We start from the raw sequence: 13478 nt of genomic DNA on the forward strand, positions 1-13478 counted from the left end.
TAATCCCCTCCCCAAAGTTGTACATTTTTAAAAGTCTGATCACACTCATTACATTTGTAAGATTTCTCTCCAGAAAGAATTATGTTCCACAAGGTATAAGCTTTGGATAAGCCTTGCCATACATTCCATTTGTGTGCTTTCAGAGATTTATATTCTGATATCAGGTGAGATGTGAGCCCTGGTTACAAGCATTGCCACATACATTAGTTTCACATGGTTCCTCTCCAGGATGGAACCTCTGATGTTGAGTAAGGCTTGATCACTTGCTTATTTTATCTGTAAGGTTTCCTTCCACTTTGAGTTCTTCCATGACACCCAAAGCTTAAACTTTGAATAAAAGCACCACCACACATGATATAGTTTATACTCTTTCTTTTCACATGTATTTTCTGATGCCTCGTAAAAGCTTTGCCACACTCATTACATTCATAAGGTTTCTCTCCAGTATGGATTTTCTTATGCTGAGCAAGATGCTCGTACAGGCTTTGCCACACTCGTTACATTTGTTTCTCTCCATTATGAGTCCTCTCATGACCCCAAAGGTCTGAACGTTTACTAAAAGTCTTATCACATTTATTACATTTATAAGGTTTTTCTCCTGTATGAATTCTCTGATGTCTCATGAGGCTTGTACTTTCGGTAAAAGCCTTGTCACACACATTACATTTGTATGGTTTCTCCCCAGTGTGTGTTTTCTGATGCCTAGTAAGATTTGCAAATTGGGTAAATGCTTTGCCACACTCCTTACATTTGTAAGGTTTCTCTCCAGTATGGATTTTTCTATGTTGAGTAAGATGTGAACGCTCAGCAAAGGCTTTGCCACACTCACTACATTTGTAAGGTTTCTCCCCAGTATGAGTTCTCTCATGACCCCAAAGGTGTGAATGTTTGATAAAAGCCTTATCACATTTATTACATTTATAAGGCTTTTCTCCTGTATGAATTCTCTGATGTGCCATAAGGCTTGAACTTCGAGTAAAAGCTTTGTCACACACATTACATTTGTGTGGTTTCTCTCCAGTGTGTGTTTTCTGATGCCTAGCAAGGTTTCCAAATTGGGTAAATGCTTTGCCACACTCGTTACATTTGTGAGGTTTCTCTCCAGTATGGATTTTTCTATGATGAATAAGATTTGAACGGTCCGTAAAAGCTTTGCCACAGTCATTACATTTGTAAGGTCTCTGTCCAGAATGAATTCTCTCATGACTCATGAGGTTGGCACTTTTGCTAAAAGCCTTCCCACAGTCATTACATTTGTAAGAAATTCCTCTAGTGTATGCTCTCCTGTATTGTGCAGGTAACAAAGGATACTTAAAAACCTTCCTGTATTTGTTCCAAATGTTTTTGGTACTGGGAGGAATTCTTTGAAGTGGTGAGACTGAGGAACCACTGTTGACAGACTTCTCAGTCGGATTACAGTCACACATTTTCTCCTCATTGTGAAATCTCTGCAGTTCAGCCAGATGTGCCTGCAGACTTAATCCAATTCTATTTTCCATGCAGTTTATGTACTGGTTTCCAGCACCACTTCTGTTATTGTCCATTTTTAGCAAATTCCTCGTAAATGGCTCATCATCCATGAAATACTGGTACACATTATTTCTTACAGAAACACTCTGCTTTTCAGGAAGAGTAACTGAGGTCTGATTAACTTGCTGGTCTTTTCTACAAGTGAGATTTTTGTTATGGGTCAAAGGCACTTCTTTGTAATTTCTTGCATCATATCCCCACTGACTCTCAAACTCATGCATATTTTCGCAGGATTCCTGGAGATCAAAATCCTTGATTCCATAACTTTCATTTCTCTCCAATATCACTAAGTGGTAAAATTTGCCTTTATTAATGTCCTCTGTTGGTGATAATTCCTTGATTGCAAATCCATCAGAAGGGATTCCTATCAAATAGAGATGGAAGATAAATCTTTTATACTAAATTACATAATTACACACCAAAATAATACTTTATACTGAACACAGGAAGTTTCTCAAGTATGGTATCCAAACAATATTGTAATATACAATGTTTGTAAGTTTTCTTTTTATAAATGTTTCCATATCAATAATTTCTCTAATTTTAAGGTAATTTTTCCAAACACACATTATACACTATACATATTTTTTGCCCATGTAACTGGATATGAAATGAAACTTCATAATTAGCTCATCCATACACTGGCTATTATATAACTGTGCATGAAATCATACAGATGTCTATCTTCCTTAATTCTTAATCTTTATAAAAATGTGTTTACCTGAACACGGTATTTCATAATTCAGTGATTCTCAACATATCTTTCATTTTTCCTACTGTGTGTTCCTTATGGAATGTAAATTCTGTCTTTAGTTCTCAAGGAAGAATTGTTTAGAATTCCAGAGAATATTATTTTCTGTAAATGTGGTTACTTATTAACTTAACCTGCTAGATCAATTTTTAGATTGTAATATACGGATTTGTTAAAAGACCTTGTTTCCTTCATCATATCCTCATACATTATTAAACACACATTATTATTAAACACCAAATCAAGCTGCTCTCCTGAGCAATCTGTACTGTGTATGAATAGGGGTCTTTCTACAGTGTGGGGAGGGGCAGGACATGTGGACACTGAGGTGCTTTGGTGCTCAAAATTAATATACCAGGAGATACCAGTATAGTTTGTTTAGCTCAATGAAAAATCTGAGGAAAGGCCAGGACCTGGATTCAGAAAAGCAAGAGTGAAACACAAGGAGTAACGGGCAATGTGGGAATGCTGCTTGTGCTTGCACATCTAAGGGAATATGATTGTGCTGTAAGTTAAATGCCTGACCTTGGAAAAGGTCAAAACAAGTTAACTGACTGCCTGAATGCTTAAGGATTATTTTAGGTATGCAGAAGACTGGTTCTCTTCCAAGAACTACTGAACCAAAAGCACAAGTGCAAAAGCACAGAATCAGTTATTTATGAAAATTCACCATAAGGTTTCCTTCTTTTCCCCAACTTTCAATAACCTTATTGTCTCTGAGCCTTATCTTTAAAGATGTCAGTGAAATTTGACTTTGCTAAGAATTTAAGGGTTTTAAATCCTATTCTCCCAACTCCCAGATTTTTTTATTTAAATTCTACTTAGTTAATATATAGTGTAATATTGGTTTCAGGAGCAGAATTTAGTGATTCGTCACTTACATATAACACCCAGTGCTCTTCATCACCAGTTCCCTACCTTAAGCTTTTCTGACTACTAATGTTCTGCAAATACCTAAACAAGCAGGAATGCAGAATTTCTGAAGAAAAGGGAAGTTAGAGTCCATTTGCCACATTATGATGCCTTTCCATTCTCAATCAAAACAGCTGCAATCATTCTCTTAAGAATAGGGATTTGAAACTCTTATGATCACATCAGGGGCTCTCAATAGAAAATGCAAAGACATAAAAAGTTAATTACCAACTTCTGGAGAGAAGTTATCCTCACCCAGGGAGACCAGGTTCCTGTAGTTCTCCAGCATCACGTCCCTGTACAAGGCCCTCTGAGCAGGGTCCAGGCACTCCCACTCCTCCTGAGAGAAATCTATGGCCACATCCCTGAATGTCAACCGCCCCTGAAAGGAAAACACATTTCACCAAGTGGACAGGGAAAGTGTTCTTATTTGACACAAAACAAGAGAAGCACAGATGTGTAAAGACTGACTTGGCTGGAGTGAGTGCTCTTTGATCCATGCAATATAATTTTGAGCAAGTTTCACTTAACATAAAATTAGCATTTTTAAGAGTACCATTCGGGGGCATTTAGTGCACTCACAAACATCACCTCTGTCTAGATCCAAAACATTTTTATCAGCCCGAAATCCTTTACCCATTAAGCAGGTGCTTCCTATTCCCCAGTCCATGGCAACCACTAATGAATGGGTTTGTCTCTATGGATTTACCAATTTTGGATCTTTTCATGTAAATGGAATGGCGTCAAAAATGTGACCTTTTGCATCTGCCTTCTTTCACTTAGAATAATGTTTGAGGTTCATCCATGATATAGTGTGTATCAGCGGTACATTTCCTTTCTTCTGGATACAGAGTATTCCACTGCAGGACTAGACCATATTCACTCAACTACTGATGGGCATTTGGTTGTTATCACCTTTGGCTAATATTAGTAACTTGCCATGAACTTTGTAGTACAAGTAAGTGTTTGCATACCTGTTTTCAATTCTTTTGGTTATTTCCTAGGAGTGGAATTACTGGGTCACATGGTTAATTTTTTAAGAATCTGCCACAGTCTTTTCCACAACACATACACCCTTTCACAGTAATGTGTCATGAGTCTACATTCTCCACATCTTTACCAACACTTTGTTGTTGTTGTTGTTCTTTTACAATAGTCATCCTATTGGGTGTGAAATGGTATCTCATTGTGGTTTTGATTTTGCATTTTATTAATGACTACTTTCATCAAACATCTCTTCATGTGCTTGTTTCATTTGTGTATCTTGTATGGAGAAATGTCTATTAAAATGCTTCGACCACTTATAAGTTGGGTTTTTGTGTTTTGGTTGTTGATTTGTATAAGTTCTTCATACATTCTAAGTTCTAGACCCTTAGTAGATATGTGATTAGCAAATTATTTCCTCCCATTTCCTCACCTATGTGATCATGTCCTTCAGTGCACAGACATGATTAATTCTGATGATGACCAATTTATCTACTTTGTCTTTTTCTCTTTTGATGTGGGATCATGTATAAAAATCCACTGCCAACCCTCAGGTCATGAAAATTTACCCCTATGTTTTCACCTAAGACTTTTATACTTGTAGCTCTTACACACAGTCTTTTGATTAATTCTGAATTGATTTCTTTATATAAGGCAGTTTCAATTTCATTCTCACACGGATATCTAGTTGTGCCAGCACCATTTAAGAGACTGTCCTTGTCCACTGTTTTTGGCACTACTGTAAAAAAGGAATGGGTTACAGATGTATGGGTTTATTTTGTGGAAGTTCAGTTCTATCACTGTGATCTGTATTTCTAGCCTCTGCTGGAATTACACTTTTGATTACTCAACGTTTGTAGTTAAGGTTTAATGTCAAGAATTCTAGGTCCTCCAATATTTTCTTTCTCACATTTATTTTGGTTATTTGGCATCCTTACCAATTCAGTATTAGTTTTAGAATCAGGAATCCCATTTAGGCCAAAAAGGCTGTTGGGATTTTGCTGAGGACTGCATTACTCTTTGTATCACTCTGGAGAGGACTCTCATTTTACAGTCTTCCAATCCACAAACACAGGATATCTTGACATTTATTTAGGTTTTCTTTAATATTCCCCAGCAACTTTGTAGTTTTCAGTGTGTATAAATCTTCCATTTACTTTCTTAAATTTATTCCCATTTGTTTCCTTGCTCATGTAAATGGAATTGTTTACTTAATTTCCAGTTGTTGATGGCTACTGTACAGAAATGCAACTGAATTTTGAGTGTTGATATTGTATTCTGTATTTCAATGAATTTATTATCACCGGTAGTTTGAGGCTTCTTTATTTCTAAATATGAAATCATGTCTTCTACAAATATAGTGTGATTTCTTTTCCAATTTTGACACATTTGATTTATTTTTCCTCTGTATTTTCTCTGATTAGAAGTTCCAGTACAGTGTTGATATGCGGTGGCAAAATGGGCACACTTGTTTTGTTCTTGGTATTAGGGGGAAGTTTTCAGTTGTTCACCAGTATGATGTTAACTATGGAATTTTAATAATACCCTTTTTTAGATTGAGGAAGTTCCCTTCTACTTCTAATTTTTGAGTTTTTGTTGGATGCAGTATTCTGTATATGTCCGCTGAATCTAGCTGGTTTACACACAGTCCTCTATCATTGATGTCTGGTTGTTCTATCCATTATTAACAGGGAGCACTGAGGTCTCCAGCTAGTATACTAGAACTATCTCCTCCATTTTGCTTCAAAAAACTGGGGGCTTTGTTGTTATGTACATATTGTTTATAGTTGTTTTATCTTCTTGATGGATTGGCTCTTTTTTCAATACATAATGTTCTTCAATATCTTTGGTAACAGTTTTACAACTTAAAAGCTATTTCGTCTGATATTTGTGTAGGTACCCAACTAAGTTTCATTACTATCTGCATGGAAAATCTTTTTCCACCTTCACTTTGAACCTATTTGTGTATCTCAATTGAGGCTTGGGGCACCTGGGTTGCTCAGTCAGTTAAACACATGATCTGGATTTTGGTCAGGTCATGATCTCACAGTTCATGAGTTCAAGCCCCGCATTAGACTCTGGCTGACAGTGGGAAGCCTGCTTGAGATTCTGTCTCCCTCCCTCTCCCCCACTCAAGCTCTCTAAATAAAGAGTTTTAAAAAACAGAGTGAGCCTTTTATAGACATAGAGTGGAATCATTTTTAAAAACTAATTCCTTGGGGCGCCTGGGTAACTCAGTTGGTTAAACATCTAACTTCGGTTCAGATCATGATCTCAGTTTGTGAGTTTGAGCCCTGCATCAGGTTCTGTGCTGACAGCTCAGAACCTGGAGCGTGCTTCGGATTTTGTGTCTCCCTCTCTCTCTGCCCCTCCCCCACTCATGCTATGTCTGTCTCTCAAAAATAAACAAACATTTTAAAACATTAAAAAAAATAATTCCTTTATCTTTTATTGAAGAGTTTAATCTGTATACATTTCAAGTTACTACTGATAAGAATTACTTCTAACATCTGTTGTTTGTATATCTAATATTTTCTTTCATAATTCCTCCTCTTGTAGGTGTCTATGTAGGTGCATACTATTTTGATTGCCTTTATGTTCATTTTTCTATTTTCAAGTTATTTTCGGCGTGGTTATCCTGGGGATTACAGTTTACATGTTAAACCAAAAATATTTGAATTTCAGTTGATACTAATTTAGCTTTAATAGCATACAAACAACTGTTGTTATACAGTCACCCTTCATGTTCTTACTGTCAAAAATTATTTGTAAGAGATGTGAACAGATGTTTTATACACTCAAGAACAGATTTTTATTATTGTTTTACACATTTGTCTTTTAAGACACATAGGAAAAACTGAGTTAGAAAACAAAAATATAATAATACTGGCTTTTATATTTACTTATGTAGCTACCTTTACTAGGTTTCATCCATTTCAGCCTGAGGAACTCCATTTGGTATTTCATGTAGGCTAAGTCTGTAAGTGTGAACTCCCTCAGCTTTTGTTCCTCTAGGAGTCTCTTAATATCACTATCAATTTTGAAGTATAGTTAGCCTCGTAAGGAATTCATGACAGGTTTTTTTTTTAATCTTTCAAACTTTTAATACCACAGGAGACTGCTTCCTGGCCTCCACAGTTTCTGAAGAGAAATAGGCTGTTAAACTTCTTGAGAAGCCCAGTACATGAGAAGTTGTTTCTGTCTTGCTACGTTCAGCATTCACTCCTTTGTCTTATAAAAGTTGACTGATTATGTGCTTGCCAGGGATCTCCATGCATCTGTCATAGCTGAAGTTCATTGAGTTTTTGGATGTGTAGGTTGTTTTTGATAAATTTGGCAAGTTTTCAGCTCTTATTTCTTCAAATATTCTTTCTGTCCTTTCTTCTTTATCCTTTCCTTCTGGGATTCCTATTACATGTATATCAGTATTCTTGATAGTGGTTTTTTAGTCTCTGTTCATTTTTCTTCTTTTTTTTTTCCCTTTTATTCTGTTTTTGTCCCCTTTCTTCTGTTCACACTTGATAATTTCAGTTAACTTATGTTTAGGTTCACGGATTCTTTATTCTTATTGTCTATCTGTTGATGAACTCTCTAGTGGATTCTCAATTTTGGTGTTTATACTTTTTTAACTCCAGAATTTCTATTCCATCCCTTTACTATAATTTCTATCTCTTTATTGACATTTTCTATTTGTTGAAACACTGTTCTACTTCTTCCATGTTTTCCTTTACCTGAGGATGTTCAAGACAGTTGGTTTAAAATCTTTATTTACTAAGTGGAATGTCTGTGCTTCCTCAGAAAGACCATCATTAATCTGGTTAATCACAGTGAAGAAGTACAATCTTAAGATATCCTTAGATATCTGTAGTGACGTTAGCCTGGTAGAAGCAGCCACCATGGCATTCTTTGAAACAGTAAGAAATTGTAAAGGACTCATGTATCTTCATTTAGAGAATGTTCCAATGAGGATCCAAAAAAAGCAGTTATCTCTATGTTTCCTAACATGAAAACAACTTCAAGACATATGGTATGTAAATATTTCAATTTGTAGAATAAAATATGATGATTAAACATTTGCTGGAGAATATATTCTAAAATCTCATTACAACATATAAATGCATTTTTAGAAGATTTGCACTAAAGAGAACATCAGTTCCCAATGAAGACAATCAGTGATGATGGAAGATATGACAGGCAAGGGTATATTTACTTCTTAGTTTCTAAACTGCATCACTCTGTGGAACTGAACCACAAAAATACATACTAGAAGGATTTAATACAAAAAAATAAAAAATAAAAATAATATTTAACAATTAGTAAAATGAAAATTTAGCACCAGCCTCCCTGATGACAGAAGGTTCTGCAGCTACGTCTGGCTAAATTAAACATTTCTATCTAAAAAATGTGCAGTGTAACATTTCCTAAATGAACACCATGGTCTGTATGAGATGGATGTGCTATAAATAATATGTGGCGCTTGGGTGGCTCAGTTGGTTGAGCAGCTGACTTGGGCTCAGGTCATGATCTCACAGTTCATGAGTTCAAGCCCAACATCAGGGTTGCTGCTGTCAGCACAGAGCCCACTTCAGATCCCCCGTCCTCCTCCTCTCTCTCTGCTCACCCCTGCTCTCTCGCCCTCAAAAATAAACATTAGAAAAATAAAAAATAAAAAAATACTAATTTAAAGAACACTTACTGTTACACAAGTAGGTTGATTCTACACTTTAAAATCAATTATGTTAATAAAATAAAACACTCTCTGTATTCCTTATTCCTACATTGAACTTCCCACTCTATTCTAAAGAATTAATACTTTGGAGTCAGAAGCACAAGGACTCCCTTCTTTAACGTCAAAAGGTATTTGTAAAATAAGACAAAGCAAATCTACCCTGTCAGTCTTACTTTCCAGGGTTTCTCAGGTACTTGTGCACATTAATACATTACTAACATATGTAATCTCTTTAATCCTGGTTTATATGAGCTGAAAACGATCCAGAAGGGGTCTCTGAAGAATCCTTACTGCCCAACTCCAAGGACACCACAAAGCCTACTCCCATTTTCCAGTCCTTGCCTATGTAGAAAATCTTTCACAGGATTACCACCTAAAATGAGCCTTTTCATTAAGTTCTATGTCACTGGGTCACAGTGAGATGGAATCTGCATGGAGATGACAGGAGAGTGGGAGAAGGCCCTGGGTGGGAGTAAACATTGTAGGCAGGATACCTTGGAGACGAAGATTAACAAGTCCAAAATGTGACATTTTAGGAAGAACAATCAATGAAAAATATGACTTTTACCTGGAAAAGAGCCATTCCTCCTTTTTTCCCTCTTCTGGTCTTCTTTCTCAGGTAAGGTTATACTGCATGACAAAAAGTTATGTTGCTTAATGTTTAGAATCATCATAACCCCTTCTTCTGCCATAATATACATATAGGGAGAACCTCACTATGGGAGAAAGATCGTCCTTTGCTGCCAACTGCAACAGGAGGGATACAGGGATAATAAACTCCTATATGGAGTTCTCCAAGTGCATTTTCATCCATTTCTTCAGAAAGCCCTCCCCTCCTGCTGAAACCTACATACTCTACTGCAACTGAATTGTCCTCTGTCTACCTGACACTGAGCCAAAGGGAGGTGCCTCATTCAAGTTCTTGGCTCCTCCTTAGGCAACCAACATGCAATGAATGGTTGATGCAGGACACAGAATCCTGTCCATTCCATCAATTTAGAACAATTCTTAAAGGCCACCCCAGGTCCAGAGCTCCCTGGTAGCCATACGGAGAGTTTAGATCTTTGTCCTGCTGGTGATGGCAAGCTGTAAGAAGGTTTAATGTCAAAAGACGAGATGATCAAATTTTTAAGATTTAGCTAGGATACACAGAAAGAGGGTGAAGCTGACAGAGGCGTGCCTCTGTCTCTAAGACTATGCTCCTGCCTCTTTCCTAGTGGTTTTCATTATTTTTGGAACTGGGTCACATTGTAAAGTCTAATGATAACTGCACACCCTCTCCCAGAAAACTGCCAAAGACAAACACACACCCAATCATTTCAGGGATCATTTCAGGGATCTTATTAGCTCATGTTCAGAATTCTTGGTCTATCGACTCATGTTAAAGGTGGGTGCCCTGGGGATCACAGGAAGAGTTACTTTACCAAGTTACCCTTAAGTCTGAGTGGAGTGAGCAGAACTGGGTATAAGTAAATTCTGAAATGGTGGCCTTGACATGTTTAAGTGGAAAGGGCTTGTCCTAATTCCAGATCATAACCTTTCATATTCCTGAAACAAGAGAAGCTTCTCTTTCATGGGTGTAATCAAACCCAAGCATTTAATTCCTTTTTTCAGAACAACTATATTAAATTACAAATAGTAACTAGTCCTGGAAAACATGAAAAAGGGTCACCTGTGGAGATGAGGTCTGAGCAGTCTCTGCATCATGAACGGATGGGCTCTGCTGGAACAAAGTTCCACATCAATCCAGCCCATCCATCAACATCTGTACTGAAAAGACAAAGGGGACTTGAGGAGAACATCTACTTAGTTGGAGACTTCAGCTCAGAACTCGGTAATGTAAAAGATAACTTAAGAAGAGAACTGTTGAGTATTAAATTAACTGACTAAACTAGATTTTGAATGTTAAAAGATCATCAACATGCTTAACGCCTGTGTAATGAAATACTATAAAGTTATTTACCAGACATCAAAGAATAGTTCCAACATACGATAGACGGCCAAAGGCAGTGGGCCTGGGGCCCGTACTTGCCTCTGAGCGATTTTAACCGGAAAGGAACGCAGACACTCGGTACCCGAACCAAGCGACAGGGCTCGGAAAGTCTTATGGACACAACGCGAGAAGCAAAAGGGACGAACTTCCGGCGAGAGGGACGAGTGGGTTCCAGGATTTTACCTTACCAGGTGACCCCGAAACCTGGGTGTGGAGGAGGGGTTTGATGAGCGCGACCGCTGGTAAGAACCAGAAAAACGGAGACTCACTCACCCGAGCGTGCCCGTTGCTCCGCGCGATCCGCTTCCGGGTCTCTAGAAAAGCGCGCGTGCGCGTGTGTCGTGGGGCGGGGCGGAGGCGGGTCGCGGACGCGAAGGTTGGGAGCCGGGGCTTGAGTTACTGGATCCCGGCCTGCGCACCGTCCCTTTCCCTGCGTCTGCCAGTCTGTTTGTCCTTTCTCCCCGGCGGTTTCGAGCTCTGCTTTTGGATTCCTTCCAATCCCGCTGGTGTCGTTTGGAGCCAGGCTGGGTACAACGTTAGGGAAGGGTGGGCCGCTTCTGTTGGGAGCAGTGGTATTTGACAGGTTGAGCACGGTGCCCAGGGAAACATTTGTAGCGACAGGTGGAGACGTGCGGCCAGCGAGGGAGGCGTAGCAGCACGGGGACCTGGGGCCGGAGGTCCTCGTGGGTCCACTGAGACCTGGACATGACAGCTCCTTGTTTAATGAGGCAAAAAGCCGGGGTGGTCAGTGTCGGTGATGGACGCTAGAATGCGAAATGCAAAACTCTTCTGTGGCGAATGTGCAATTTGGTACTAACCCCCCATCAGAGCTATTCACTGAATTGTCACTTCTGCTCCCCATTTGCTGGACTGCGTTCCCTGGCGTTCCTCTCCAGGCCCTGGGCTGTGGGGGCGGAGGGCTGGCACGTTGCTTTAAAGGAACAAACATTTCTGCCTCTATGAGTGTTCATCCATTTTTCTCTCTTTAAATTTGATATTCGAATCCACACCTCTCGAGATGAACTATAAATCTAAACGCCTTTGAGACCTACCAGATGGTACCTGCATTTTGCTTAAGTCCTTAATTGCCAAATATCATTGCAATTTCAATTTTTAAAAATCTTTGTTCTTAGTTATTTTGGAAGACTACTTTATACTTGAAAATTAGATTTTTAAAAACAGTTTATTGAGAGAGAGAGAGAAGCAAGTCTTATGAGGAATTTAACAATGTTTTAATTATTTTTTACCCTATAGACTTCTCCTTTGTTTGACCTTTATTTTTCTGTAGGATGTAGAGAAAAGACCATTTATGGACATTTTGATAGGAATTCCCATTTCCCAAATACCAAGCATTAATGATGTCATCCCCACTTTAGTTTTTACTGGTTATTAACTTTTCTTGTGCACTTTGACATACTTCTGAATTTTTAACTTCATTGATACAATACCCTGTTCATAAATAAACATCTCAGGAGGATAACCATACTCATTTTGGTTTTTTTTTTTTTTGTTTTGTCTTGTTTTGTTTAGAGTTTTTGTGGCTATTCTTATTCATTATTCTGTAAGGTTTTTGCAATAACACTGCTAGTTTGAAAAACTAACTGATGGTATCTATATCAGGATCCAATTAAATTTATAAATTGGCTTAAGGAGAATTGACCTTTTTATAATGAGTTTTTCTACCCAAGAACATTATATAAATTTACATTCATTTACTTCTACTTTCATATATTTCAGGAATGTTTTATTTTTTTCCTACATATTGGCTTTACACATTGTTGTTAGGTTCATTCCTGGTCAGTTTATTTCATTTTATTTTTTTAAAGCTATTTATTTCATGAGCCCTTTTTCTTTTCTTTTCTTTTTTTTTTTTTTTTTTTTTTTTGTATATCAATATTATATCCTATTAGCTTACTGAATTATTTTTCATAGTGATTTTACTTGCGTATCTACAGCCAACTCTGTGCTCATACTGATGTCCCTGACTTTGACCCCATACTTCAGGGTGCATTTTAGCCTTTCCCCCTTGCTTTTCTGTCCCTATCTGTATTTACCAAGTACTATGGCATCATATGCCTTTGAAGAGTTTTCCATCTATCCCTCCGCGCTCCCATGCTCTCTGCACACTGCCTATAACCCCCTCCCTCTGGCCTCATTTGGACCCTGCTCTAACACACCTGCAACCTTCCAACTCGGCCCCGTTCTCCTGGACCTGCAGTGGCAATGCTCACAGCAGTTTAAGACATTTCACGTGGTAAATAATCATCTTTGGGGTTGTTGTAGGGATGGAAGAAGTAAAAGAGGTGGAAAGTGCCTCTATTGTCTGGCATCCAAGGTCAGGAGATGCCTGTATTCTTCCAACATATGAGCACATTGTCGAGATACACATGTGCATGCAGACCCTTTGAATATAATCACACGGGACTGGGAATGTGGGAGTACAGGCGAGTGTGTAAATGTGTGTGCTTGTGTTTGATGAGCATGTGCATGAGTGTGAGTTTGCTATGGAGTGTATGAGGGTGTGATTGTGTGAGGGTATATGGCTGTGCATTTGAGTATTATGTTGTGCATATGCACAT

General features: G+C 38.2%; 1 protein-coding gene across 1 annotated transcript in view; it reads right to left on the reverse strand.

Moving 5' to 3' along the window:
- The window catches only part of LOC122208856 (zinc finger protein 28-like), a 53573-nt gene extending 42118 nt beyond the window's left edge, over positions 1-11455 (reverse strand). Inside the window, 7 exon segments of the mRNA XM_042920312.1 lie at positions 275-481; positions 484-506; positions 508-1894; positions 3422-3575; positions 9475-9536; positions 10579-10676; positions 11173-11455. Of these exon segments, the coding sequence (XP_042776246.1) occupies positions 275-481; positions 484-506; positions 508-1894; positions 3422-3575; positions 9475-9489 (1786 nt within the window). The 5' untranslated portion in view covers positions 9490-9536; positions 10579-10676; positions 11173-11455.
- Positions 11456-13478: the final 2023 nt, after the last annotated feature.

The sequence above is a fragment of the Panthera leo genome, chromosome E2 (assembly GCF_018350215.1).
Source record: "Panthera leo isolate Ple1 chromosome E2, P.leo_Ple1_pat1.1, whole genome shotgun sequence".
Classification (NCBI taxonomy): domain Eukaryota; kingdom Metazoa; phylum Chordata; class Mammalia; order Carnivora; family Felidae; genus Panthera; species Panthera leo.